The sequence below is a fragment of the Barbus barbus genome, assembly GCF_936440315.1.
Source record: "Barbus barbus genome assembly, chromosome: 43".
Classification (NCBI taxonomy): Eukaryota; Metazoa; Chordata; class Actinopteri; order Cypriniformes; family Cyprinidae; genus Barbus; species Barbus barbus.
In genome coordinates, this window is record NC_136721.1 from 10,357,610 (window position 1) to 10,385,394 (window position 27,785).

The following is a 27,785-nucleotide window of genomic DNA, read 5'->3' on the forward strand; positions in this document are numbered from 1 at the left end:
AAAAAAAGGAATAAATAATTTTTTTAAAAATCTAGTTTCTTAAAAATGGAGGTCTTCATTTTGGTTTCATACTTAAAAAAGGTTAGGCTATCACTTTCTACAAAACTATTTACTATTTATAAAAAAAAATCTAATAACTCACTAATAATAATAACTAATAAAATAAAGTATTAAATATCAAGTGGTGTAGGCTACTGTATCTAGTAAAAAGTAAATAATTTACTTGCACATTAAATACATTTGTGTGTACACCTTTAACAAATTATAATGTTGTCTACATCTTAAACATTATTAAATAATTTTCTTAAAATTTCTAAAATGTTAGATAAAAAGTCAGGGGCTTTCTTAAGATGCTTCATATTACCTGGACTAAACATGCCTTTTATAAATTGTCTAAATAAGTAATAGCCTATGTTTAAACACTGAATGACCTTGACAGTTATGGGGGCTTTAAAGGGGTCCTCCCTCTTTTATATATTTTTCTTGTCAAATGGCTACTTGCATGTTGGTTATGTCACACTGACTTTGATATCACGTTTTTCTCCAAAAATTAACAATATATTAAAACAAAATTGCAACAGTGCTAAATTTAGAAATAATATGAAAAGATTGTGTCATACTATACTTATGGCAATAATTGTTTTTCTCCCCATAAAGTTTTTCTCTTACTTACAATCAGTTGGCTTCACTATTAGGATATATATATATATATATATATATATATATATATATATATATATATATATATTTACTTTAAGCTCAACAATTAAAATCAAAGTCAAATTTACAAATTAAAGATTAAAGTGTTTATTTATTTATTGGGAAAAAAGCAATGAAAGGCATCTTTAATGGTTTTTTTCAATAACCTCAGAACTGGACCAAAAATGTGCATCACGCATTAAAATAAAATAACAGCCCATAAGATGTTGCTCTCTGTGCAATTTGCTTGGAGCTCCACAGATACTAAATATTAATGAATGCAATATATATATATATTAATATTATATAATTTGCATAACAAAGTTTCAAAAATAGCAGACATGTTTGGAACGTTCATACTTTATTTTTCCATAATAATATATTCCTCCGAGTAACACAAAAATATCTCGAAATGAAACCAAACAGTAGGGTTACAAAGTCATGCAGTCACCACGTGCATCCTTCTGACATTGTTTGATGGTAAATATGAATGTGTTGAAGGGAAGTTCAGTCTTAAAGCGGTATGACGACATATCAACTTTTGCTCCTAGAGAAAAAAAAATCACAGGCTGCACAGTGCACAGGGGGACCGAGCCGCCACAAATCTCCGTCCGTAACATTAACCCTCAAATCTTTCACAATGTCCGTGCGCATCGATAAACACCCTACGCGTTCCGCTTCGACATTTAAAACGTCACCAGAAAGAAGCGCTGCTTGACGCGAGATGTCTTTGTTTATCTGTTCGTTTTCTCCGTCTCAGCGTCGCCGAAAGTCCAGTTCGGTTTTTACGTGAAGCTCCAAAAATCTATGAAATGTGTTTGCATGTTCTTCTGGATATAGAGGTGGGATTGCGAGAATCGAAAGGTTGGTGAGCCCACACGCTCAGCTTCCCAGAAAGTACGTTTAGCAATAATTCACTATTCTCTTCCTCACGCGCTCGGCTCGGTCGAAGGCTACATGATTTCTGGAAGTGGAGAATAAGCTTTTTCTCCCTTCTTTTTACCATCAATCTCTACGACAGGCTTGGAGAAGGGGCGCTCGGACAGTGGAAGCCCTCCCCTCTGCTCGGATCTGCCTTGGTAGGTGCGAATAAAAAAGGGGCCAGTGTTTGCAAATATGCAGATACATCGAAAGGGGGGGAATCATACTTTGTTGAAGTCTGCTCAAAGTTGGGATGTCATCTTCCTAACGATCTTGTTGGCTGGGAGAACGGGAGAATAATTGTGCTGTACATTGTCAGTCGTGCTTCTGCAGACCGTACACTGGCACCGCAGAGACCCAGGTTTCAGATCATTGAGTCTAGACAAAAGGTATTTTTGAGCCGCTTTAATATCAAATTAAATTAAGATCCGACTCATATTTTTAGCGACTGGACGATATTGACTCGTTCCCGCAGATTTGTGCTGTATTTTGTTTATGGAAACGCGATTACGCTTCCCAGGAAGTAATATTGCTTTGGTTCTTCGGAACGCAAGTATCACATTTAATCATTTGACAGAATATACAAATGCTAATCGTATTGAAATGTTGCGGTGGGCTGTAAAACTTAACACTCTTCCACTTGGATAATTTGCTAGTAAAATGATGATGCCGATGACGTTTATGATAGTTGTTCCAGCATGTAACGACAGGTGGTATTGTAGTTGATGATGCGTTATGTTATAGACACGGAACTTTTGGTCTACAGCAGCAGCACACCTGTGCGATACTAACGCGGGGGCTGTTAATATAACGGTATGTTGTCAAATACAAAAGGTTTTTTTTCACTCTATTTCAAATTTGCTGTTTAGTCGCTCGTGATTTATGGTGATTTGTTGAACTCATCGCGGAGGGATTAGCCAAAATGTGCGCTTCATTGTTCGCCGAGAGGATATTATCAGGCTGATGTCGCCGCGGAGAGCGCGCGGGGATTTACTGCTGCAGTCCGCTGCCGACAGCGCGCGGCGCTCATGCACGCACTGTTTGTGTGATCGCTAGTCATTAACTTTCGCTATGACGCAAAGAGTTGGAGAAGTTTTCAAGCGCATTTAACTTTGAACTATGCAAATTCTCGAGACGCTGCTCGGCAAAGTCCACATCTGGCGAAGCGAGCTCTGAAAACATGAATTATTGTCAACGTCCGCTGGATCTCGTGCGCAAGTGTGTGCGTGTGTAGTGCTTGCCTGTGAGAGCATGCATGCGTGAGTGTGTGTGTGTGTGTGTGTGTGTGTGTGAGAGCGGTGTGAGGAAGAAAGACAGCGGCAGGGGGAGATAGATAGGTGTGTGCGTGTCTTGAGGGAGATGTTATGTTGGACTCCGCATTACCTGAATTACTCGATATTTGCCTGCGTGACGTCAAGAAGTAACCTCACAGTGATTTTTTTCCCTCCTCTTTGAGGCTGTAGCTGTTCAATGGCAATGGTTTATCCATTACTTTTAATTAGTCTTGGGCATTTTACAAATATTAGAAGTTTAGTGTTTTTGGTTGATTGAATCCAAATTATTATTATTATTATTAATAATAATAAATGGATAACAAACATAATAGGCTATAGGTCATATTATATGTTTACAGTATTTTATAGGCTATGCAATGATTGTAAGTAGATAGATTTAAATCAATCAATCAATCAATCAATCAATCAATCAATCAATCAATCAATCAATCCACACCGAAACTGCTGTATAATATAAATGTATAATTAATTAGGCCTAATTCACGTGTGTGTGTGTGTGTGTGTGAAAAAAAACTTATTCTGACCAGCACTTATTAAAATATTAAAATATATATATTAGTGATCATATTAAATTTTATTATCATGCTTATAAATGGGTAAAACCCATTTGAACCCATTGAAGGATAGTGGCAAAGATTCGTAAAGATTTTAAATGAGTTACTTAGTATTTTGGGGCTGCACTGTGATCCTTAAATAATCTTTTATAATGTCATCTCATGATTCTTGTTCTAAATATGCCTGACAAGATTTTTTTTAGTATACAGACTGTTGTTGAATGATATATTTTTTGTAAATCATGGTAAAAATGTATCATAGTTACTATATTTTCCTCAGAAAAACTACAATTAAACAGGGCAAAGAATGACAAAATTATACTTTACATAATTGATACTTTAAAAACGCAAAACTCTTGTTCACTGCAGGATTGTCTGTTTTAGAGTTGTTATTATTCAATAGGGGGAGGACCAAGTAGTCATGTGTTTGTCCCTAGGGAGGAGACATAAACGGTCTTTGCAAGCAGCTTCCCATGACATATTACCATTAGAGACCTTGCAAACCTAAATATGCATAAATTAATACATTTTGTCAGTTGACATAAATGTTTAAATAGCCTGCTGTGGAGACATACTGAATGTATCGTCCAGTTAATCAGCCGAGATATCATTTTCATAACCAGTGCCAACATAAAACACCGTAACGTGTGTAAAGGCACATTGTAACTGTCACATATGAAAAATAATTGCTGAATATGGGAAATGGAAATTAGAGGAGAAACTATGCCTAAAATTGAAAGATTTTAAGGATTTACAGGAAGCAAAGTTTAATATTTCCAAAACCATCCTCTCAAATTGCTGTTTGGGTGTAATTAGCCATTACTGGACTTCCTTCCTTTTAATGTAGCGATATCAGTCATAAAACTCTCCAGACACATCTTTATGTAGCTATTATCTTGTGCTTTAGTACATTAATGATTCTGCTGAATATGAGTGTAGTGTACTTTTATCTTTTATACTTTTTGACAACCAGGGTATTGCAGTTATCCAATTAATAAATGCTGACCAAATCAACATTATCAGATTTATTTTACATATTTGGGCACATTTTGCTTTTGGCATCTTAATATTTTAGAAATATTTATATTATTAGTGTCCTTGACTGCAAAGACAGTGAGACAGGAAGAGATGAAACCCAAAATTGCTACTGTGTGCCATCATGTCATTATTGTGCGACATCTTCAGTCAGTCAAACTTTAACAGTATGAGCTCCGAAAGTATTAGCATCTTGCTCTAATTCATCAAATCCTTTACACATATTATACCAATAACAAAATTGATGACGTGTTAGTCACATACAGTTTCCAAAAGTAGCCTTTTTCAGTGTTTAGCTATTTGCTGGTTTCACACAACAACCACATTGTTTGTTAGCATCAATGCTAACAGCTGTCATTACAGCAGAAGAAAAAACGACAACAATGTCTATTTCTCTCAACTTTGCATGCTTTTCCATCTTGTCTGGTCAGAGTTGCCTTTTCCTGTTCAGCTGTAAGTTTTTTGACCTCTCAACCTCCATTTGAAAACAAATGCCCTCTTGTCAGTCCAAGGTCATTACTCATTCCATTTGATCAAAGAATAATATCCTCAAAGGCTAATATCAACAAAATAGAATATTGTAGTTTATGTAACCTAATGACAGCTTTTGGAAAGAACTATTTATATTCCATCCTCACTTTTAATGGTTTCATTTCTGTTTTTAGATCATATGAGGTATAATGTTGCCCATTTGACGTTAAAGTACAGCTCCGTTCTGTCCTTTGTCACTGCCAACCAGTCAAACATTATTGATTATGAAGAGTAAAGAGGTGCGCTAACACACTAGAGAGCTGAATTGATCAGACTGATGCATTTTGGCAATCTCTGACACCAATTTATTATATTACTTTTACTTTAAGGAGGAGACAAAAAGCGTTTCTTACATTTATATCTGAATTTCGTGTGAAGCGACTGACAGACGCAACCAATGAATGATTAATCAGCTGAACTGATTCTGACCATATGACAGATGAGATCGGGATGAATTTGTCTGTGAATGATAGTCTTGCCTAAGACAGTTTGTTCTCAGTCAGATTATTCTTTCAGTTGCTTTATTTATTGACTCATCTGACTAAATGCCTTTTTCTCTAATATTTCGCAGCTTTGACATTCCACATTAGCTATAAATGGGTCATTATGTTTCCTCTACTGAGCTGCTGATTACATGGTTAAGGGTCTGATTACACAAGCTCTATTTGAATGAATACAAAGCATTACAATCATTCATAACCATACATTTGAATGGGCCTAGGTTAATTGCGTTGGGGTCTGGCTTGCCATCTTTACAGCTGTGAGTGAGGCATTGTGCTGCTGCAAAGGAGAGAATGCAGTGTGTGGCCTGAGGTACGGCATACACCTCTTAAAACGCGGTGCACAATCAGGTGCATTAAAAGTTTTCAACCCCTCAGCAGAGCTTGAACTTCACCACATCTGCGTCAGCTATTGCAGTACCCTGAGTCATCTACCCCATTTGTTAAGCCATTTTTAACATGAAAGTCAAACCCCAGGAAAAGCACCAATATTTTCATGACTTCATCAACCACATTAGACACTCAGTAGAACTATCTTGAATATTTTGTAATTTAATTGGCTTCCATTTAGGACCACAAACAATAAGACAAACACATGCCACCCAATACTCAGAAGAGTGGTCAATCAATATGGGTTTTTCAATAATGACACATAAATGATGCAATGCGATAAATCCGTGTAAATCCATTCGTATTCAGCCTAACCAGAGAAGTTTGACAGGGCATTTTGTTGATCACTTCCAGTTAGAGTATATATGTATATATATATGTATTTACACTACCAGTCAAAAGCTTTTGAACGGTAAGATTTTTTTTTGTTTGCTTTTAAAGAATTCTCTTCTGCTCACCAAGCCTGCATTTATGCTATACAAAATACAGCAAAAGCAGTAATATTGTAAAATGTTTTTACTATTTAAAATGACTGATTTTTATTTGAATATATTTTAAAATGTAATTTATTCCTGTGATTTCAAGGCTGAATTGTTAGCATCAATACGCCAGTCTTCAGTGTCACATGATCCTTCAGAAATCATTCTAATATGCTGATTTGATTCTCAAAAAACATTTATTATTATTATTATTATGTTGAAAACAGCTGAGTAGAAGCTTTTTAGGTCTGATAAAAAAATACAGAATAACAGCATTTATCTGAAATAGAATTATTTTGTTACATTACAAATGTCTTTATCATTACTTTTGATCAATTTAAAGCATCCTTGCTAAATAATAATAGCATCCTTGTGTATAATGTTACAAAAGCTTTTTATTTCAGATCAAAGAATCCTGAAAAAAAATTACTCAACTGTTTTAAATATTATTATTATTATTATTAATAATAATAATAATAATAAAGTGTTTCTTGAACAGCAAATAAGCATATTAGAATGATTTCTGAAGGATCATGTGACACTGAAGACTGGCGTAATGACTTATGAATATATAGCCTTGATCACAGGAATAAATTACATTTTAAAATATATAGAAATAGAAAAATAGAAAGCAGTTATTTTTAAATAGTAAAAAATATTTCACAATATTACTGCTTTTTCTGTATTGTGGATCAAATAAATGCAGGCTTGGTGAGCAGAAGAGAATTCTTTAAAAAACATTAAAAAATCTTACTGTTCAGTTACTGTATGTAATTTTCTTTCTTGCACATTTTTTTAAATTCTTTTTTTATTTAAAGCACTTTTCAATGTTAAGTTTGAATCTGGACTTTTAAGGTGAGGATTCAGTCTTACAATAGGTAGATCATATCTTTCCAATGAGTTGCTTATTGGCTTTGAATATATAAATATTATCAATATCGCCTAAAATTTCATTTTGTGCATCCCTATTTCTATTTCTGTGGCCTCGTACTGCTTTGAAATGTCATATGTTGCTCCAAAAACATATCTTCATAACTGTACATTAAACATGAAATATGTTCTGAGATTGTGTCACATCATGCAGCCATTTGGAGTTCCATGTAGACAGACAAATTGCTGGTACTGGTCATTGTAATAGCATAGCTAGTAAATTTTGATGGATTTATGCACATGCAAAATGCACGGCAATTATATGTGGCGAAAAATAAAATACTGTCAAGGAGGAATGAAAGAAATGAGAGTGTTGCAATAACAATAATTTGACTTAATTCGAAAAATCTGACTTAATTAGACAAAAATGTTGGAAGAGCGTGAAGTGCGTGTGGTTGACAGAATGTAGATGGAGAGGTTGATAAAATCCAAGGATCAGAGGAAACATAATTTGACTAGAGTCCTCAGTGAAGTCTGTGACACAGGTGCAGAGAAGCTGGAAGATAGTTTAACTTAAAGGTGGACCTGATGTTGAAGAGGTTACTATGATTGACAGGAACTGATGTGGAGGCAGCGACAGACAAATTCACTTATTTCAGCTTTTACGAGACCTCTGCAAACACAGGTCATATGTTACAGGAACAGATGGAGACAACAAACTACAGAGAACTGACAATGCTTAGTAACCATCACACACTGTGTTTGCATTTTATTTGCTTTGAGATCAATGGTAGCGTTTTACCGCAGATAGCATCCGGTTCACTGGGAAGCTGTGTGACTGAATTTACTGCTAACGGAAAAAACTTCTCAAAACAGGAGGAAGCAAATCGATTCATTTATGTCCAGTAGGCTTATTTGCGAAGTCATTTTGTGGGCCCATTTCCATCACCCTAATGGTTACTTTGGGAACAGTAATTAAGCAAGTATTGCTAACATTGAGCCACCTGTCCCTTGCCTTTTTTCTTACCCCATCTGACTGGCCCCTTTGCCTAGTTCGTACACATTTTGTGTTTTGACTTTAACTAAACATTACAAAAACGTTTGGGGTTGGTAGGATGTTTGAAGGCTTTGGAAAAAATATAATATGCTCACCAAGGCTACATATATTTAATAACAAAATACAGTAATATTTGTTTGTAAGTTAATATTTTAAAATGTAATTTGTTTCTGTAATCATTACTCCAGTCTTCAGTGTCCTTCAGAAATCATTCTAATATGCTGATTTGCTGCTCAAGAGACATCTCTTATTATCAGTGTTGAAAACTGCTGTGCTGCTTAATATTTTGTGAAAAAAAGTTGAAAAGAACAGTATGTATTTGAAATAGAAATATTCTGTAACATTATAAATGTCTTCACTGTCACTTTTAATCAATTCAATGCATCCTTGCTGATTAAAAGTATTAGTTTCTTTTAAAACAGAAAGCTTTTGAATGGTAGCATACACTGGTCTTGGATTACAGCGTATCATAACCTGAATTTCAAAAACAAAACAATAACACAGATAAGAGTGTACATCATGGGGGTGGACTACGACACGCTGCTAGGATAACGTTTGGTGTGTGGTGGTGTGTGGCCAACTGTTGGCTTGGTGCAGCACCCATAAGAGTGGAATGGATTTGAGATGTGCCATATTGCCATTCCAAGCCAGGATAAAAGAGAAACCACGGGCTGTCCATGGCAAGCTAGCATGGTCTGTTAGAGACATGTTTTTCTCCTTAGCTTTGGATGGGAAGTGAGTCATTGCTGCTAATACTGAATGAAATCGCTGCTATGTAATTTCAGCGCTTTTGGGACGTGAAGGTCGGGTGCTTCCACAGTCCCAGCTAGAGATGTGTGCGGTGGGGAAGGTTTGGCAGGCGTGAGGTAAGCAGCCTGGTGCAGTGTGGCCCCTGGTTTGGGAAGGCGAAAGAGAGAGCGAGCAAGCGAAAGAGAGAAAGAGGCTGGCTGTGGTCCGCTGGCGCCACAGACCCCTGAGCTGGGGAGAATGCGGGGGCTGCGCTCCTGCCTTTGAAGCTTTACCTCCCACTAATTCTGGCCTTCCAATTTCCACACACTGCGTAGATCCCCTCCACCACCCCCTATCCTCTCCTCTCTCCCTCCCTGTCCCTTTGTTTCCCTTATAAGGACTGGCCCGGCCATTTCCTCAGCTTTTCTCAGTGGGGTTGTGTGTGTGGGTGTTTGTGGATGTCTCTGTTGTGGATGGGGGGCAGCCAATAAAAAACAAGAGTTGAGTTTTTGGCGTTTGGATTCTGTCATGAGGTAAAATTCTGTGTCCGGTCGTTCAGCGGCGTTCTGTCGTGTCTCATATTTCACTGCGTGATTGACAGAGGGTCTCTTTGGATTATGTTACGAAACAGGCGCCTTTTCAAGTTTGCTAATGCGATTTTAAAAGTACATTTCTCAGACAATTTAAACATTTTAACAGATAAAGTGCTAGTAAATTACACAGTGCCATCTTAAACTATCGTCAATACATTTGAATTATTCTGGGATAAAACACTCTAGGATATAATTAGGCCCTTGGGGAGGTAACAGGGTTGACACTTTTTTGCTTTTGTTTTATTTTTGTTTTTGGACATTACAAGCCTTGCACTCAAGGTCATGAAACTACATATGTGCTTCTTAGAACTCAATTTGGATAATTCTACATACATTCACTTGTTAGTTATCAGCTATTTACTATTAAAAAACATGGTAATATGGTTGACATTTTAAAATTGGGGACTATTCTCAAAAGTATAATGATAAAAAGAGGAGACATTAAGTGTCACTGGAAAGTTAACCTCTTGAAAATATGATGTCTTATAATAAAGTTTTTTTGGATTTATGAAGTCATTAGTTTAGGCACAAAACATGATGGTAACAGGGTTGACATATAACTTGGCTTTTAAAAATAAATTCTAAATACTGTGTACAGAGAGCAAATTAAAACAAAATAGCTTTTATTTCGCTCTATTTTGTTTTATCAAAATGTGGATATTTGCTAAAACAGCAAGAAGTGGAAAGAAAAAGTCTGTTTAGAGACATAGCTATATTAGCACATATTAAAAGATGGCATATGCTGTTCATTGTTGAAGTCATTTACAATAGATAGCTGATGCATCATTTAGGGACACAAATTACACCTGTTTTGTAGAATGACCTCTTTACATCTTTATAGCAAGCACAGCAGCTACAGTATATGTTATTATAGATTATCAAGGGTATCATGGTAACATTCAGATTCAAAATAAAGTGGCAGTGAAATATGTAGCAAAAGTATACATATGGGAGAGTAATGCCCTGCACCCTTCAGGGTACTTACTTTATGTGTAGTACCTTCAAAATGAGTAGTACATTAATTTTTTCCTGTTCTCTCACTGTTACTGCAGTGAATATATGAATGAAATAACAGACAGGTGATTGGATTTATGCTTGCACAGGTGACATCACACTTTTAAGAGGGATTGACGTAATTGAGAAGTTGACTGAAGTTGCCTGAGACTTTGATTTATTCACACAAAAAATGATTTTATTAATTCTCTATGATACACACGCTTGATAAAGAGAAAGTAATTGGTTCCTGCAGCCACACTTACTGTACATTATGTTACTGTACTGTCTGCTTTACCTTGAGTGAAGTGACTCTGTCTTATCTTTTACAGAAACAGTAAGTCATGCTTTTCTGAAAAGTAAACCAATTTGCTGTGGAAAATCACTAATTGTGAAATAATGTTTTCATGGTTTACTTTTTTGCCATTTTTATTATTCAAGGTGCTTTTTGTCACAGCATCTGGCTGTGCTACTGTTCACGTCTGTCTCAATTTTGCTTTACTCTGTCTACATAGCGTTTGAAGATAAATGTACATATTGATTTCCCAGGCACATCGGAACAGCACTCAATAAAATGTTGGAGCCATGCGAAAGAAAGGCCCAAATCGCCACTCACTGTTCTCAGTCACAGCTTTTTTGTTGTCAAGGTCTCTTTTAAGAATCAGAACACTTTCAACATCTTTCCGTCTCTCTCTCTTTCTGTCTTTGTGTCTTAGTTTACAGGTTGCCGGCGGAAAGATGTGGATGAGGGCTGAAGTCTAGAGTCGAGGGCATCGGGGTCTGCCTGCCATTGGCCGGCCATTTTGCCCGTTAAGGGGAGGCTCCACCCTCACCTGGGCACTGAGCGGATTGGGAGCGCAGCCTGGTTCCTCCCTCGCCAGCCCCCATCCCCTCCCCAACCCCAACCCCACCCCCCCCTCCCACGCTCACATCCCGGGGCTGGACCATGTCTGGCAGACAGCCGGAGGGCAGCCGGACACCCAAGGCCCAGGACCAGGACACGGACCAGGACCAGGACCAGGACCAGGACCAGGACAAGCGCAGTTGTGGGGAGGACAGCCCTGTTATCGAACGCCGCAACCGGAGCGGCATCATCAGCGAGCCCCTCAGCAAGAGCCTGAAGAGGTCTCGCACCCTCTCACAGTACACCACCGCGTGCCCCCAGACCGCCAACGGACTGAAACACAACGGCCAGGCCAAGAGCCACACGGCCAAGCCCCAGCCCGCCCATCAGCAGCCGCAGCAGCCTTCCGCCTCGGCCTTGGTGCCGAGCAAGCTAGACCGAACCCTGGAGCAGGTGCTGGAGGGACAGAACGGCCTGTTGCACTTTGCCCAGGCAGCTGCGCTGCTCAAGCGGGCGGGCATGGAGCACATGCTGCTACCGGGGGGAATGGGAGTGGGCGTGGGCGGAGGCGAGGTGGGGACGGTTGACCTGGAAGGGGCGTCGGTGGCCGACACAGTGGGGGGTCATACAGACTTCCCGTACGCCGTGGGCGGCTTCCCCTTCAACCCGGGGCTGTTCATCATGACGCCGGCCGGAGTCTTCCTCGCCGACAGTGCGCTGCACATGGCTGGCTTGACGGAGTACCCAGTGCAAAGCGAGCTGGCCTCCGCCATTAGCTCCGGGAAGAAGAAAAGGAAACGCTGTGGGATGTGCCCACCTTGCCGGCGCAGGATTAACTGCGAGCAGTGCAGCAGTTGCCGGAACCGCAAGACGGGCCACCAGATCTGCAAGTTCCGCAAGTGCGAGGAGCTCAAGAAGAAACCGTCTGCTGCACTGGAGGTAAATGATACTGAGACTCTGTGACCTTACTTAGTTGCATTTGTTCGCTAATGTTACAGAGAGAATGTTTTGTGGCCAGAAAGCGTAATAACCTTCCTTGCTTCTAATTTGGGTGAACTTTGTACACGGTGGCAGTTTCTGCTGAGGGTTAGGCTGGGAGATGAGGCTTTGGGGTGACAGGTGGCACTGACAGTAGCGGGGGAGGGAGATACGGCCAGACATGCACCTTGGGGTTTGTTCTAATCTGCCCCCCACTGCGGCATCACGTCACTCTTCCCACATCCTGCCTCCCTGACACTACTAGGACACTCCTCAGAGACATGACGCCCTCCGGTATGGCTGCTTTATAGGTCCCTGCATTCATTAGTTCAGTTTTACAGAGCGATGCGGTTTGGGAGATGCTGCTTTTGTTAAGATCAAGAATCGTATCGAGGTGGTATGTTTAAGGATGTAGCGGTGGGCATGATGTGGACGTATATATGTGAATGTGTTTTTGTGTTTTTATGTAAGACGTAATCCATCTGGCCGCAGGGCTGTCATCTGGAGCACCAGGTGTCAGTGACGAACAGCCCACCCCTCCTCTCTCTTATCAGTGGGGGCTGATGGTCCTACAAACTTCTTGCCGAGTTGTTCGGATTGTACAAATGCCCAAATTTGAATAGTGTTCGAGTTGTGCTGGATAAGTTAATGTTAAATATTTTTAACATTAACTTACTGAACCTCATTGCAAATATTTTCATGTTTGTCTTTATACTCTTTAATCAATAATTTTCTCTTTCACATAGTCTAGTGGATACCTAGTGGAACCTACCGTTCAAAAGTTTGGGGTCAGTAAAATTTGGTCATATTTTGAAAGAAGCTTTTTATGCATAAATGCAGTTATTTGATCAAAAATACAGTAAAAATCATAATATTCCAAAAATATTAGTAGTTTAATATTTTTACCCTGTAATAATTATACCCTGTTTTCTATTTTAAAATATGTTAAACTGTAATTTATTCCTGTGATGGCAAAGCTGAATTTTCAGCAGTCATTATAGTGTTAATTGTGCTATGTAATATTTAGGTGAAAACCTTTGTGAAGAATACAATTTTAGCATGATTTTTGGAAAAAAATAAATGAATAGAAAATCCAAAAGAATAGTATTTATTTGAATTATAAAACGTTTGCAACATTAAAAGAATAATAATAATAAAAAAAACTTACCTTAACTTACCCCAAACTTTTGAATGGTAGTGTATCACATTTTAATTGCATTACATCTACATTTTAAAATATATTCTAACAGATAACAGTCCTTTTAAACTTTAATACTATTTCACAATATTACAGTTTTTTTTTTACTGTATTTTGAATAAATAAATACAGGCTTGGTGAGGTTTCAAAAACATGAAAAAAAAGATAGGGAGTATAATTTATAAAAGATTTCCACAAACTAAGCAATTCTGATGCAAATAAAAAGGTGAAATACTGTACATCCTCAAATATATCAGTAGTTTCAGTTTAATTAGAGTTTGACATGAATTGATCCGTTGTGACTCTTGCTTGTCTATCAGAACTTAGACAGTGTAGGCTTGTAATTGTCTGGTTAGAAGAAAAAAAAAATCAGTTACAATCCGTTCATTTGTGTCTCCAGTAAATATATAGTTTTTTTTTCTTTTCACACTCCTCATGTTTGATGTTTCTGTGCCTAATATGTATTAGGCTCTCTGTAGTTAAAAAAGGGACAAATGATTAAATTACTTTGAAGGTACTCATGTTTTCTTTCAATTGACATCTGCTATATTCACAGGGATTTTAGATTTGTCCATTTGATGTCTTCCACATAAATAATAAAACCTTTAAATCAATAGATTTTTTTTTTTGGTTGTTGTTTTGTTTGCTGATTACAGACTCATTGAAAAACCATCCGTAAGAATAATAATGGTTGGGTGATGCTGTGTCACTAACGTTTCAGTCATTAAAAATGGTCGGATAATTCCACACCACGTCTGCTCCCCCAGCCATCCAGTCAGTGTGGAGTCAAACAAGGTCACGTCTGATGGCATCTCGGGGAGCCCCTGTGATTAAAATGTGTCTAAAACATAAAGCGCTTCCGGTTTATGGTTTCTTAAATAGATGTTAATTCGAGCGCCTATCATGATGGCAATAGTTTTGCACTAAGCGTCTGCACTAAGCGTCTGCACCTGCTGTTTTATTGCTACTATTGCTACTAGTTGAAATAGCGCTGTGGAAACCAAATAGAGCACAACACATCAATTCATATTTCTTTTTTGAATTTGTGAATACAAGTTAAATGGATAGATGTTGCATATTGTTGGCTACAGATTAATGCCATGTTAATGTCTGATTGTTTAGGTTTTGTAGACCAGGTCATCATACTGTATATAATACATATTGTAATACAGTAACATTGATTCATATTTCTCTTTTGAGAGTGAAGATGTTAGTTACTAGATGTTGTGCTAAAAATGACCCAGAACTAGAGCCTTTTGGTTAGTTTCGTTTGCTAGATAAATAGAAAAGGGTATTCAAATATCATTATATTTTATTTTTTTGCAATTTTCTGTACACTTTTGTACACATAACCACCTCAAAACATACAAAGTAATCTAAAAATCAGGATTGAAGTTAACCAGTGTGATGCTTTTAGATGTATTGGCACTGCTTTTAACAGAATTTATACTTTATATTAAAATGGCAAATGAGTTGACATTTACACTTCTGTATACCCAGCAAAAAGTTGTGGCCTAGATCTTGGCTTCCATGAAGCTTGTTGGTTACCACCAAAACACTCTAGCTGGTTAAGTAGGTTAAGAAACCTGGTGGGGACATCAGTACACCAGCACTGCATGACGACCACCAACAAACAAGTATGTTGTGCATTAAATGCTGGTGAACCGGTGTCCCCACCAGATTTATTAACTAGCTTAACCAGCAGATTTACTTAATCAGTCAGCGTCACACAGTCCAACTTTAACAATACAGTTTTGCCATTTTAACTGGTTAGAATTTCATGATCTTATTCCTGGTCCTGAGATGCTATCAATCAGCATGTGGGTCTTAACTAACTTAACCAGAAAGACTAACTTGGTAAGCTGGCTTCATTATTGTGCTGTTTAAACCTCTTATCATCTAATCAACATTAACTACAAAATAGAATCAATCTGTTAGCATGGAAGTCTTAACTAGCTTAACTAACAAGACTAACTTGGTCAACCAGCTTCATGCAGGCCGATCGGTTTTACCAGTATAGTTTTGTCAGGCTGACCAGTTTTACTAGTAATGTTTTGCTGTTTAGACCACTTAACGTCTCATCAAAATTAATTAGAACATGGAATACTACCCATAATCAAGGGATTCATAACTAGCTTAAACAACAACATTATTCTTCAACAACATTATCCACCAGCTTCATGCAGACTAATTAGTTTGACCAGTAAGATTTTGTTGTTTAGACCTGTTATCATCTCATCAACATTAAATACAAAATGGAATCAATCTAATATGGGATAACTTGACCAACGAGACTAACTTTGTCAACCTGCTTCTTGCAAAGTAACCAGTTTCACCAGTAAAGTTTTGTCATTTAGACCACTTAGCATCTCATCACTATTAATTAAAACATGTAATCGTATTCATAAGTATTGAACTCTTAACTAGCTTAACCAACAAAACTATTTTTGTCCACCAGCGTCATGCAGACTGATTAGTTTAACCAGTAAAATTGAGCTGTTTAGACTACTTATCTCATCATCACCTAAATTACAACATAGAATCTTATCTATCAGCATGGGTTTCTTAACCAACGTAACCAGCATGACCTGGTCAGCCAGCTTCATGTAGGAGTTTTACCAGTAACAGTTTTACCAGTAACATACCGTTGTTTACACTGCTCAACATCTTATCACTATTAATGAGAACATGGAATTCTATCTATCAGCATGGGATTCTTAACTAAATCAACAAGCATGTCTAACCTGGCCAACCAGCTTCATGAATGCTGTGTCACCATTAAAGTTTTGCTGTTTCACCTCATCACCATTTATAAAAACATGGAGTCTTATCTATCAGCATAGGAGTCTTAACTAGCTTAATCAGCAAGACTAACTTGGTCAGCTAGCTCCTAGAAGGATGACTAGTATTTAGACTGCTTAGTATCTCATCACCATTAACTAGAACATGTATCTATCATGTTATATCCCCTATAAGCATGGGATTTTTGAATAGTTTACCCAGCCAGACTAACTTGGTCAGCCAGCTTCCAGCAGTCTAACCTATCCTAGCACATTTTGCAGGGCTAACTGAAGCCTGCACTTGCATTGAACTTATATTCAAGTTTGTGTTTGACAGATGTATTGAATTGGTGTGTGTATGGTAAAGTAACAGGGTGTGTGTGTTTTTAAGAGAGAGGGTACAGGCAGGGAGTGATCTTGCAGTACTGGGTTTTTGCAGCTTTCACGGTGCATTGCTGGCATCTCAGAGAGAGCCATAAAAACAGAGGGGAGAGTGAGGGGGGAGGTAGCGTGCAGACCATCAAGGCCTTTGCCACCTCACACCTCACTGACTGGAGATGTGGGGAATTATTTTAAGAAGCCTGCGTCTGAATGGAAATAAAAGAAGCACGGGAGAATTAGGAGCATGAGGCTCACCTGACCAACGCTCATGTTCACGCCAAGATCTCAGAACCCTGCTTGCATGTGGCTGCATGACTGCTTGTTCGTTTATTTCAGCTGTGTTAATGCGCGTAAATGAGTTTGCATGTTAGCATTTGTTAGCAGAAGTATCTGTGAGGAAATTGCGAGGAAATGTCTGTTACATTTCGTCTTGCATTAAATATTTTGTGTCTTATGAAATATGTATTATATATAATCTGTCAGAGTGTTTCAATTTGTATGTTAACTTTTGTTCTGCATATGAATGTTAGCTCCTAGAACTAAATGAGTGTGTGTTTGTCATGTTTAAAAAAAAAAACAGCTTAAGCCACACTGGAAGAACAGCTGACCAACCAGCTAAATCAGCTTACTAACTACTTTATTTATTATTAGTAGTATTTTATTATTAATTGATTGATTCTAAAGTTACAACAAGTTTTCTGGTAATCTGTAGCATACCAGTGTTAAAATGTTTAGAAGTGTAACCTAATGTAGTCAAGGTGGTTCAAATATATAAAATAGCCTAATGTTGGCTTCACCAGAAATCAACTTAATTGACATCGGCACAGTTTTATACAATGCAAATAGATAAATATAAATTTTGAGTCTGTATCTATTTAACCATGTTTGAGTCTGTATCTTTTTAACCATATTTCAACATATTTCAATTAAATGTTTTAATTGTAAAAATTCAGAATATATTCTGTTAGGGTTAGGATATGGTATATACAAGCTGTATATAAAACCAATAGAAGTCTATGCAGTGTCCCCATTTGGATAACTAGTGAATGTGTCTCTGTGTGTGTGTGTGTGTGTGTGTGTGTGTATGTGTGTGTGTGTATGTGCGTGTCTCATGACAGTCGCATTAGAGAGTGAAGGGTTGATTTGAGATGATGGTTGTATCAGTGCTCTGAAAGGGGGAGACAGTCTCTTCTTCGTATGCACACACAGAGAGAAGCTGTCACCCTGCACCTCTATCTGACACCCCGACACACACACATTCACTCACTCACTCACTCACTCACTCACTCACTCACTCACTCACTCACTCATTTTTTTATTCATATAATTAATATTATACATAAATATATTTAATGTATAAACAAAACATAGTTTTCTTAAATATATCCATGTGTGTGTATTTATATATACACAATAAATATACACAGTACACACATATATATTATGTAAACAAAAACGTTTATTTTGGATGTGATTAATCGTGATTAATCGTTGCACAGCACTAATATATATATATATACATACATACATACATATATATATATATTAGTGCTGTATAACATGAAAAAAATAAAAACATGAAAAAAAAAAAATATATATATATTTTTTTTGAAAGACGTCTCATGCTGACCACGGCTGCATTTATTTGATCAAAAATACAGTAAAAACTGTAATATTGTGAAATATTATTACGATTTAAATAACTTTTTTCTATTTTAATATATTAGAATGTTTATGTTTTTGTGATGGCAAAGCTGAATTTCAGCATCAATTACATCAATTGCTGATCTTCCAGAAATCTTTCTAAAATGCTGATTTGGTGCTAAATTATTATGCTCAATTGTTAATGTCTTTACTGTCACTGCTGATCAATTTAATGCATCCTTACTGAATAAAAGTATAATTGTTTTTCCTTTCTTTTTTACTTACGTGTGTCATGGTTTCTTCAAAAACTGTTTTCAACTAATAAGAATTGTTTTTGAGCAGAAAATCAGCATATTAGGATGATTTCTGACGGATCATGTGACAGTGAAGACTTGAGTAATGGCTGCTGAAAATTCAGCTTTGCAAACATAAATAAATTAAGTATTAAAAACTAAACTAGAAATCATTTTTTGAAATTGTAATAATATTTCACAATATTACTGTTTTTACTCTATTTTTGGTCAAATAAATGTAGTCTTGGTGAGCACAAGAAATAACAATTACTTAATTTAACCTTCAATCCACAATTTTTAGCTCAGGCTTATTGAACGGAAACTGTGCTCTTGTCCCCATAGGTCAGTAAGACAGCCCCAGTGTATCACTGACCTGTGGAAACTGAACCCTCAGCAGATTGGAGCGGTAACTTATTCATAGGAAAATCAATAAACACAGATTAAGATGGTGGATCTTTTGGTTGACACCTTGCAGAAAAGATGACCTTGGAAACACTCGCTACCGAGCAGTCACCCCCTTGTCAGGGTCCAGTGTTTGTACATATTTAGGGTTAAAGGTTGTGGGTCAGGCGTCATAGTGGTTGCCTGTGGGCTACGCTTCTGAAAGAGGTTTGGGCGTTAGGGTCACTTCTAGTGAGTTGTGACAAGCCAAAGGTCACCACCAGTTAATTCTCAGGCGTTCATGTGCAAGACACACCCACAGTGTTGGTTGATCTTTACATGCAGTCAGCAGTATGCATGTTGCATTGTTTTGAAATGAGTATTTACTAAAATTTTCATCTAGGTCTCCAAATTAGGTACATGCATGAAATGCAACACAAAACAGAATATTAAGCTGGTCTCAACAGAAAGGATTTTTTGAGCAATTATCAGATTTTTACTTGCCCTGCCAATATGTTAATAGCAACATATATTTAGCAAAATATTCATGTCAGAAAAAAAAAATATTATGTATTTATATATTTATTTAAAAATAACTATAATGTAACTTCATGGCAAATATAAAAAGATTAAAAAGACTTTGCTGGAAAATGATGGCATTCGATTTCAAAATATGCTGTTTATAATTTATAATTTAAAATAAGTCATTATAACAATTTTCAATTTTTTGTTTTTCTTTTATATACACACTACTGTCTCAATGCATTCTGTGATTATCTTCTCCATAAAGGAAAATTGCAATGTTGCATTCAATTTTAATGTCTGACACGTTATATTCTTTATCAGCCACAAGAGTTTATCCTATTTACTGACAGAAAATAAGAATCATATACTCTCCAAAGTAAAAGCCTGACAATGCAAATTGACAATGAAAATATGTTGTTTCATCCAACAAATACTTGAAATACTCCTGCAACCTAGATTTACAACATGATATTAGGAAGTGCTAAACCATTAAAGTGTTCAGGCTTAACATCTGCCCAGCTGTTGTCATGGGAGCACTCAAGTTTAGTCCGTTAAGTCTGGCCCATATATTTCTCTGTGTGTTTAAAACATGTCCGTCATAGTTTGTCTCGTTCAGGAATGCTTGAATGATACTGAGTGTGAGTGTGTGGGCTGGTGCACGTGTGATCATGTGAGCGGGGATGTGTTTGCCACCCATGGCTCGGGCCAGTGCTGGCGACGTTTAAGATTCTGTGCCACAGTAGTGTTGCACTGTTGGGGGAAAAGTGATGTGTCTTTCCAGCAATGCCTGAGCTTCAGCCCCTTCAACCTCAACATTGCCTCACAAGGCTTCTTGCTTTTCCTCAGCTGGCCCGGACTCAGCGCCCACCTGAGTCCCGCCGCAGACGCCAAACCGACAGACGTGCAGCACTGAAAGAATACAGAGAGAGAGATATATAAAGAGGCCGTAGCGAGAGCAGTGTGGTGGGCGCTCGACGTGACTGCGTGGTGACTAAATAATGAATGTGGCGTATCGGGTTTCACGTGGAGCCAGGGCCATGGCCCATGGCTGGAGAGGAGGAGGGGGCAGGAAAGACAGAACAGGGAAGGAAAGGGGGAGAAGGAGGAATTAGATGAATCACACGGCCGCAGAGGAGAGCGAAAGGATGCAAAACAACCAAAGTCTGTATTCCTTCTGTATTTTTGCCTGGAAACAGTTTCTAAATGGTGTCTGCTTATAGTAGAATGAAATTTAGAATTTAATCACATAATTTTCTTCATCTGAAGGCGCATTGCTTGTCAAATGCTTGTCCTCTGATATATTTTCTATTGAAACAGGAAGTTTAAGCTGGAAATATCTAAGACCTTATCCCCTTTTTTAAAATTAGCCAATAAACTTTATCTATGTCACATCTGTCCCTGCATCCAAATATATGCATACTACCATACCATATAGTAAGTGAAAAAAAACTGTGAAATTAGCAGGATGTTGGTTTTATAGTACTCATAAAACAGTAAGCGTACTCAAAAAAAGTACTCAGTGACCTACAACTTACATCTGAATATGCATACTATAATTCTACATAGTAAACAAAAAAGAGTAGGCTATGTGAAATTAGTAGAATGTCAAACTTGACAGTATTCGTAAAACAGTAAGTGAAAAGTACTCAGTGACCTACAACTTGCATCCGAATATGCATACTTTAATACTATATAGTAAGCAGAAAAGAGTATGTGAAATTAGTAGTATATAAACATTGTAGTATTCATAAAACAGTAAGCTAAAAAAGGTACTCGATTACCTACAACTTGCACCCAAATAAACATATTTCCATACTATATAGTAGGCAAAAAACTGTATGTGAAATTAGTAGTATTCTGGATTACGTAGTATTTATAAAAAAGCAAGCAAATAGTACTCAGTGACCTTCAACTTGCATCCAAATATGCATATTTTAATACTAGAGTAAGTGAAAAAGTTTATGCGAAATTAGTAGTATGTCACTTGGCAGTATTCGTAAAACAGTAAGTGAAAAGTACTCAGTGACCTGCAACTTATATCAGAATATGCATACTTTAATACTACAGCGTAAGTGAAAAAGTTTATGTGAAATTAGTAGTATGTCACTTGGCAGAATTCGTAAAACAGTAAGTGAAAAGCACTCGATGACCTACAACTTGTGTCCAGCTAAGCATATTTCCATACTACCGTATTGACCTGAATATAAGACAACTCTGATTATAAGATGACCCCCTTTTCAAGATGTACCTTTTGGAAAAAGGCTTTTTGAAAACCAAATCTTGTGTTTTTTCTTAAATTATTTTCATATTGTATATTTTTCCTATTTAATTTTTTGTTTCAAAAGTATGGTAAATATTGGTAAAATCAGAGATAAAATATTCACTTTTTGATAAACCATAAAAATAACAGGTATCCCATCTGAATTATACAGGTGCTGGTCATAAAATTAGAATGTCATGAAAAAGTTGATTTATTTCAGTAATAACATTCAAAAAGTGAAACTTGTATATCAGATTCATTCATTACACACAGACTGATATATTTCAAATGTTTATTTCCTTTAATTTTGATGATTATAACTGACAACTAATGAAAGTCCCAAATTCAGTATCTCAGAAAATTAGAATATTGTGAAAATGTTCAATATTGAAGACACCTGGTGCCACACTCTAATCAGCTAATTAACTCAAAACACCTGCAAAAGCCTTTAAATGGTCTCTCAGTCTAGTTCTGTAGGCTACACAATCATGGGGAAGACTGCTGACTTGACAGGTGTCCAAAAGACGACCATTGACACCTTGCACAAGGAGGGCAACACACAAAAGGTCATTGCTAAAGAGGCTGGCTGTTCACAGAGCTCTGTGTCCAAGCACATTAATAGAGAGGCGAAGGGAAGGACAAGATGTGGTAGAAAAAAGTGTAAAAGTAATAGGGATAACCGCACCCTGGAGAGGATTGTCAAACAAAACCCATTCAAAAATGTGGGGGAGATTCACAAAGAGTGGACTGCAGCTGGAGTCAGTGCTTCAAGAACCACCACGCACAGATGTATGCTAGGCTTGGCTTTTTGCATTTCCTTTGGAAATCAAGGTCCCAGAGTGTGGAGGAAGAGAGGAGAGGCACATAATCCACGTTGCTTGAGGTCCAGTGTAAAGTTTCCACAGTCATTGATGGTTTGGGGTGCCATGTCATCTGCTGGTTTTGGTCCATTGTGTTTTCTGAGGTCCAAAGTCAACGCAGCCGTCTACCAGGAAGTTTTAGAGCACTTCATGCTTCCTGCAGCTGACCAACTTTATGGAGATCCAGATTTAATTTTCCAACAGGACTTGGCACCTGCACACATTGCCAAAGCTACCAGTACCTGGTTTAAGGACCATGGTATCCCTGTTCTTGATTGGCCAGCAAACTCACCTGACCTTAACCCCATAGAAAACCTATGGGGTATTGTGAAGAGGAAGATGCAATACGCCAGACCCAACAATTCAGAAGAGCTGAAGGCCACTATCAGAGCAACATGGGCTCTCATAACACCTGAGCAGTGCCACAGACTGATCGACTCCATGCCACGCCACATTGCTGCAGTAATCCAGGCCAAAGGAGCCCCAACTAAATATTGAGTGCTGTACATGCTCATACTTTTCATGTTCATACTTTTCAGTTGGCCAACATTTCTAAAAATCATTTTTTTTGCATTGGTCTTAATTGATATTCTAATTTTCTGAGATACTGAATTTGGGACTTTCATTTGTTGTCAGTTATAATCATCAAAATTAAAGGAAATAAACATTTGAAATATATCAGTCTGTGTGTAATGAATTAATCTAATATACAAGTTTGAATGGTATTACTGAAATAAATCAACTTTTTCATGATATTCTAATTTTATGACCAGCACCTGTATAACAATTAGGCTATCCACCTCATAGTATCCTAGCAAAATGTCATTAACAGTAGAAGTGAAATCTTATTGTAGTCTTCAAATCTGCGTACTGTCTTACGTTTTAAAATCACTTACAGAGGAAGTTTGGTCCCATCAGGCTAACAGGACAGTCACGACTCATGCCACTGTAAGCTTTTCTTTTTCTTTTGTTTTCAGTCTCAATGTTCTAACATTACAAAATACACATAGAATACATTACGTATTTCTTGACACACTCGTTGTATGCATATTTGGCGCAACATATTATTGTAGGTGTATTATTGACATGAGGTGTATTATTGACATGAGGTGTATTATTGACAAAGTCTAGACCCTGAATATAAGGCGACCACGTTTTTTCAGATGCATTACCAAGAAAAAAAACATAGTCTTATATTCGGGTCAATACGGTATATAGAAGGCAAAAAACTGTATGCGAAATTAGTAGTATTCTGGATAACATAGTATTTATAAAACAGTAAGCAAAAAGTACTCGGTGACCTTCAACTTGCATCCAAATATGCAAATTTTAATACTATGTATTAAGCGAAATACAGTATGTAAAATTAGTAGTATGTCAGATTTCATAGCATTTCTAAAACAGTAAGCCAAAAGTACACAATGACCTACAACTTATATCCGAATATGCACACTTTAATACTATATAGTACATGAATAACAGTATGAGAAAATAAGTAGTATGTTGGACTTCATAGTATTCATAAAACAGTAAGCGAAAAGTACTTTGATTGCCTGCAACTTGTATCTGAATATGCATACTTCAATATTATATAGTAGATAGAAAACACTATGCAAAATTTCTAGTGTGCTGACTTTGTAGTATTGTAAAAAAGGATAGTACCTGTTTAGGTAGTGAGCACATTCGGACACACCTTGTAGGACCCAGTTAGCTAAATGCTAGTGGGTTGCAGGTGGTATTAGGAGGCGGGGAATTCACGTTCTAGAGAGCATGTGATTGGACAAAAATCTGTGTAGTACGAGATGAGTCATCAGTATATTTGTTGTGAAAGAGAATGACTTTGAAGCTAACAGACATGGACTACAAGCCACAAAATGCTAATTTGGATCTAACAAATTTAGGTCTGCATGTGTTTTTTATCCAAACCGCACTCTACTAAATGCACCTCATTTCTGTCCCCTCCCCCCATTTCTCTTTTTCTTTCTCTAAGAAGGTGATGCTGCCGACGGGCGCGGCGTTCCGGTGGTTCCAGTAGGACTGTGACCTCTGACCTCCACCCAAAGCTCTGCCATCAAGTGCAATGCCAACTCTCGCTTGGATCATCTCGGGCACCAACACTGGCTGACAAACACAAACTACGTGAAAAAAAAGAAACACAAGACAACTATGAAAAAAAAAAAAACTTCATCACAAGATACAGAACAATAAAACAACAATACAAAAAGAATCAAACGAGTAATGGATGCACCTACTTATTCCTTGAACCAAAAATTAAACATAAATAAAAATATCTATGGCAACTTTCATTCCCTTTTATATGTTTCCATTTTGGTACCTTTTTGTCCCTTTTCCAGCAGATTTTTTCTGTGGCTTAGACATGGAACTGTTCATTGACAAACAGAAATGGCGGACTCAGTGTGGACAATCAACAAAATTTCTGTGTTTTTGGTGTTAATGTTGTTCACGTGTGGAAAGATACAGTACTTGTGTAGAGAATGTAAATTTTACGGCTATATTTTAAAATTAGTGGCTAATGGCAAGCACTATTGTAATTTAGGACCATTGTTCTTACTTAAAAACTGTATTTTATGATTGTTTCTTTTTTTTTAGTTTGATTTAAATTTATAGTTTTAAAAACTGATCAATGTTTGTCTTTCAAGGGAGAGTAAATATTTCAAAATCTACAAATCCAGTTTTCTGAATGAACAAATATGCATCATAAAAAACGCCTACTCTGACGACAACTTGATTGGAAGATAAAATTGTCATTGTTTCTGTAGGGTTGTTACTACTGGAAGTTCCAAACTTTAAATATTTCAGTTTGTTTTACTGTGCTTTACTGACAGCCTTTTGTTATATTATGTCAGATTACATCATATCACGTCACGTAATATCACGTCGAATCACATTCCACGTGATGTTATGTTTTATTACGGCTCGTCACATTATTGTTCTCAGTGTACAGGTCTGAATTTTTACAGAGCCCTCCACAGCACTTGCTCGGCTCTATCGAACGCACTGAAAAAGATTGAACTTTTTTGGTTTTGTTTTGTTTTCATGACATTGCCGGTAGCTACATCTTTAAAAAAAATGCAGCAATGTTTGTATTGGATTAGAACTATGGGCTGGTTTTGTGAATAAAAACAAATGCATGTATTTGTGTCGAAAATTTACAGCTCTGACGTCTGTCTATTTGCATGTTTTTTAAGAAACAGCAACAAACGTACAAAAAAATTATAACAATATGTTCGCAGAATCTTCTAGGTTGTTCCCTTTTCCATTCAAACAGTAAAATAAAAAGCAATGGGACAAAATATGTCATTTTGAGATGCGATAAAGATGTTTTATCAAGAGTCTTTGATTTCTTCATCTTCTACTTGATACCTGACGCATTTATAACTATGACAGTGAAGAAGAGTGTGCTTCTGGCTTTGTCTGTGGCCCACTGATCTTAATATCTTTGCATTCCTTCGCACGGTACAGTCTGACATTTAAAGGTAAAGAACACAATTAAAAGACAATGAATTATTGATACTCAGCCAACGTCTCTGACCGGCAGTCTGTGAAAGCTAATCAGTGGTAAGGTAAATGGGAAGGTAAGGCAGCACAAACACCTTTTGAGTTTTTTGAGCTGAAGATCACCACACAAAAGAGAACATGGGGCGGCTGCATCATTCACATGGATTGTGTGAATGGATTTTTGTGGGATTAAACTTTGAAGGATGGATACTTGCTACCTACGGAACTACTATCCATGTCCGTAGACCTTAATCATGTTAGACGCCATGTTGAATTTAACGTGGCTGTGAGGGAAATATGTGCAGTCACACTGTATAAAGGTCCTGTATAAAGATCATGTCAATTATCAACTCAAAACAACTTTTAAAACTTTTTTGCTTTGTCTACTAAAAGTTTGTTTTTTTCAGGAAGATGTTTTCATTGCTAAACAATCAGTATGAACGCACTTTACTTCAATCCCTCATAGCCTCATTTTCATACCTGTCAAAAATTAAATATTTCGCTACCCTGACTAAGGTTTATGCATATGGTCAAATTAAAAACTCATTATCTAATAAGTAAAACATACAATCTGGGGTGTAGGAACTATTTTAAAAAGCATTATAAGAGGGAAATTTCTTTCCTGAAGTACAAGTTGCAAGATTAAATCTTGCTTACTTCTACACATTTATATTAGATATTTTTGAAGAATGTTAATAACCAAACCATTTTGGTTTCCTTTGACTTCCATTGTACATACAAACATATAATGGAAGTCAATGGGAACCGAAATTGTTTAGTTACCAACATTCTTAAAAATAATGTTCCTTTGTGTTCCACAAAAAAAACGAAAAACGTACATTTAAATGTCGACAGAATTTTCATAGGGGGGTCTATGCTTTTAATTAAAAATAACAATAAGATAAAAATATATTCAAATTACTTGCATTTTTAACATATTTTTATGCAGATGGATGAGAGATCTCACTGGTGCCCTATATCGCCTATGACCAGGACCACCGCTAACTAGAGGGAAGTATAATACTTAATGTAGCAAACTTTTTAACGACTGGCAAGGGGAGTGAACTAGCCTCCGACAGCTACTGCAGGAGCCAAGTTAATTGCAGCTTTTTAGAGGGTCTGAGATGAAAGACAGCAGACCAAAGCCCCCCCTAAATAGGGTCAAGCGATGCCTATGGGACACACTGAGTAATGAGACTTTGAAAAGTAATGATTAAATCACAGTCGTCGTAACACCCCCGCATACAAGAAACATTGTTGGCCTACCGCAAATGCGAATTAATAAAACAAAATTTTTATGACCAAGTAAGACAGGTGGAAGTAAAAGTATGCGGATTATGCGAACACAAGAGGAAAGCGTCGTGCTGCAGGAGAGGTGGAGGTACCAGCTGCAGGCCTGGAGAGCTGGATAGAGTCCTCAGTGCCGTAATGAGCCCAGGTCTGTGGTGCAGTCATCAGAGCAGGATCTGTAATGAG

At 37.2% G+C, this 27,785-nt stretch overlaps 1 protein-coding gene across 8 annotated transcripts; it reads left to right on the forward strand.

Annotated features, from left to right (window-relative positions):
• Positions 1–1,248: 1,248 nt before the first annotated feature.
• LOC306862907 (CXXC-type zinc finger protein 5-like) lies at positions 1,249–26,139 on the forward strand. 8 transcript variants are annotated; one of them, XM_079405992.1, is made up of 3 exons: positions 1,249–1,778; positions 11,363–12,429; positions 24,784–26,139. In XM_079405992.1, the coding sequence occupies exons 2-3, from the start codon at positions 11,593–11,595 to the stop codon at positions 24,823–24,825; spliced, it is 879 nt and encodes a 292-aa protein (XP_079262118.1). In that variant the 5' UTR covers positions 1,249–1,778; positions 11,363–11,592; the 3' UTR covers positions 24,826–26,139. The 8 variants fall into 8 exon arrangements, with proteins under 8 accessions (XP_079262118.1, XP_079262120.1, XP_079262114.1 ...); XM_079405994.1 differs by having other exon boundaries at positions 1,264–1,782; XM_079405988.1 differs by having other exon boundaries at positions 1,396–1,778; positions 24,781–26,139.
• Positions 26,140–27,785: the final 1,646 nt, after the last annotated feature.

Bases quoted from the DNA above. Each gene is read 5' to 3' on its own strand.
- LOC306862907 (XM_079405988.1), top strand. From the start codon at position 11,593: ATGTCTGGCAGACAGCCGGAGGGCAGCCGGACACCCAAGGCCCAGGAC. The intron at 12,430-24,780 runs GTAAATGATACT...TCTTTCTCTAAG, and splicing joins AACCGTCTGCTGCACTGGAG to AAGGTGATGCTGCCGACGGG.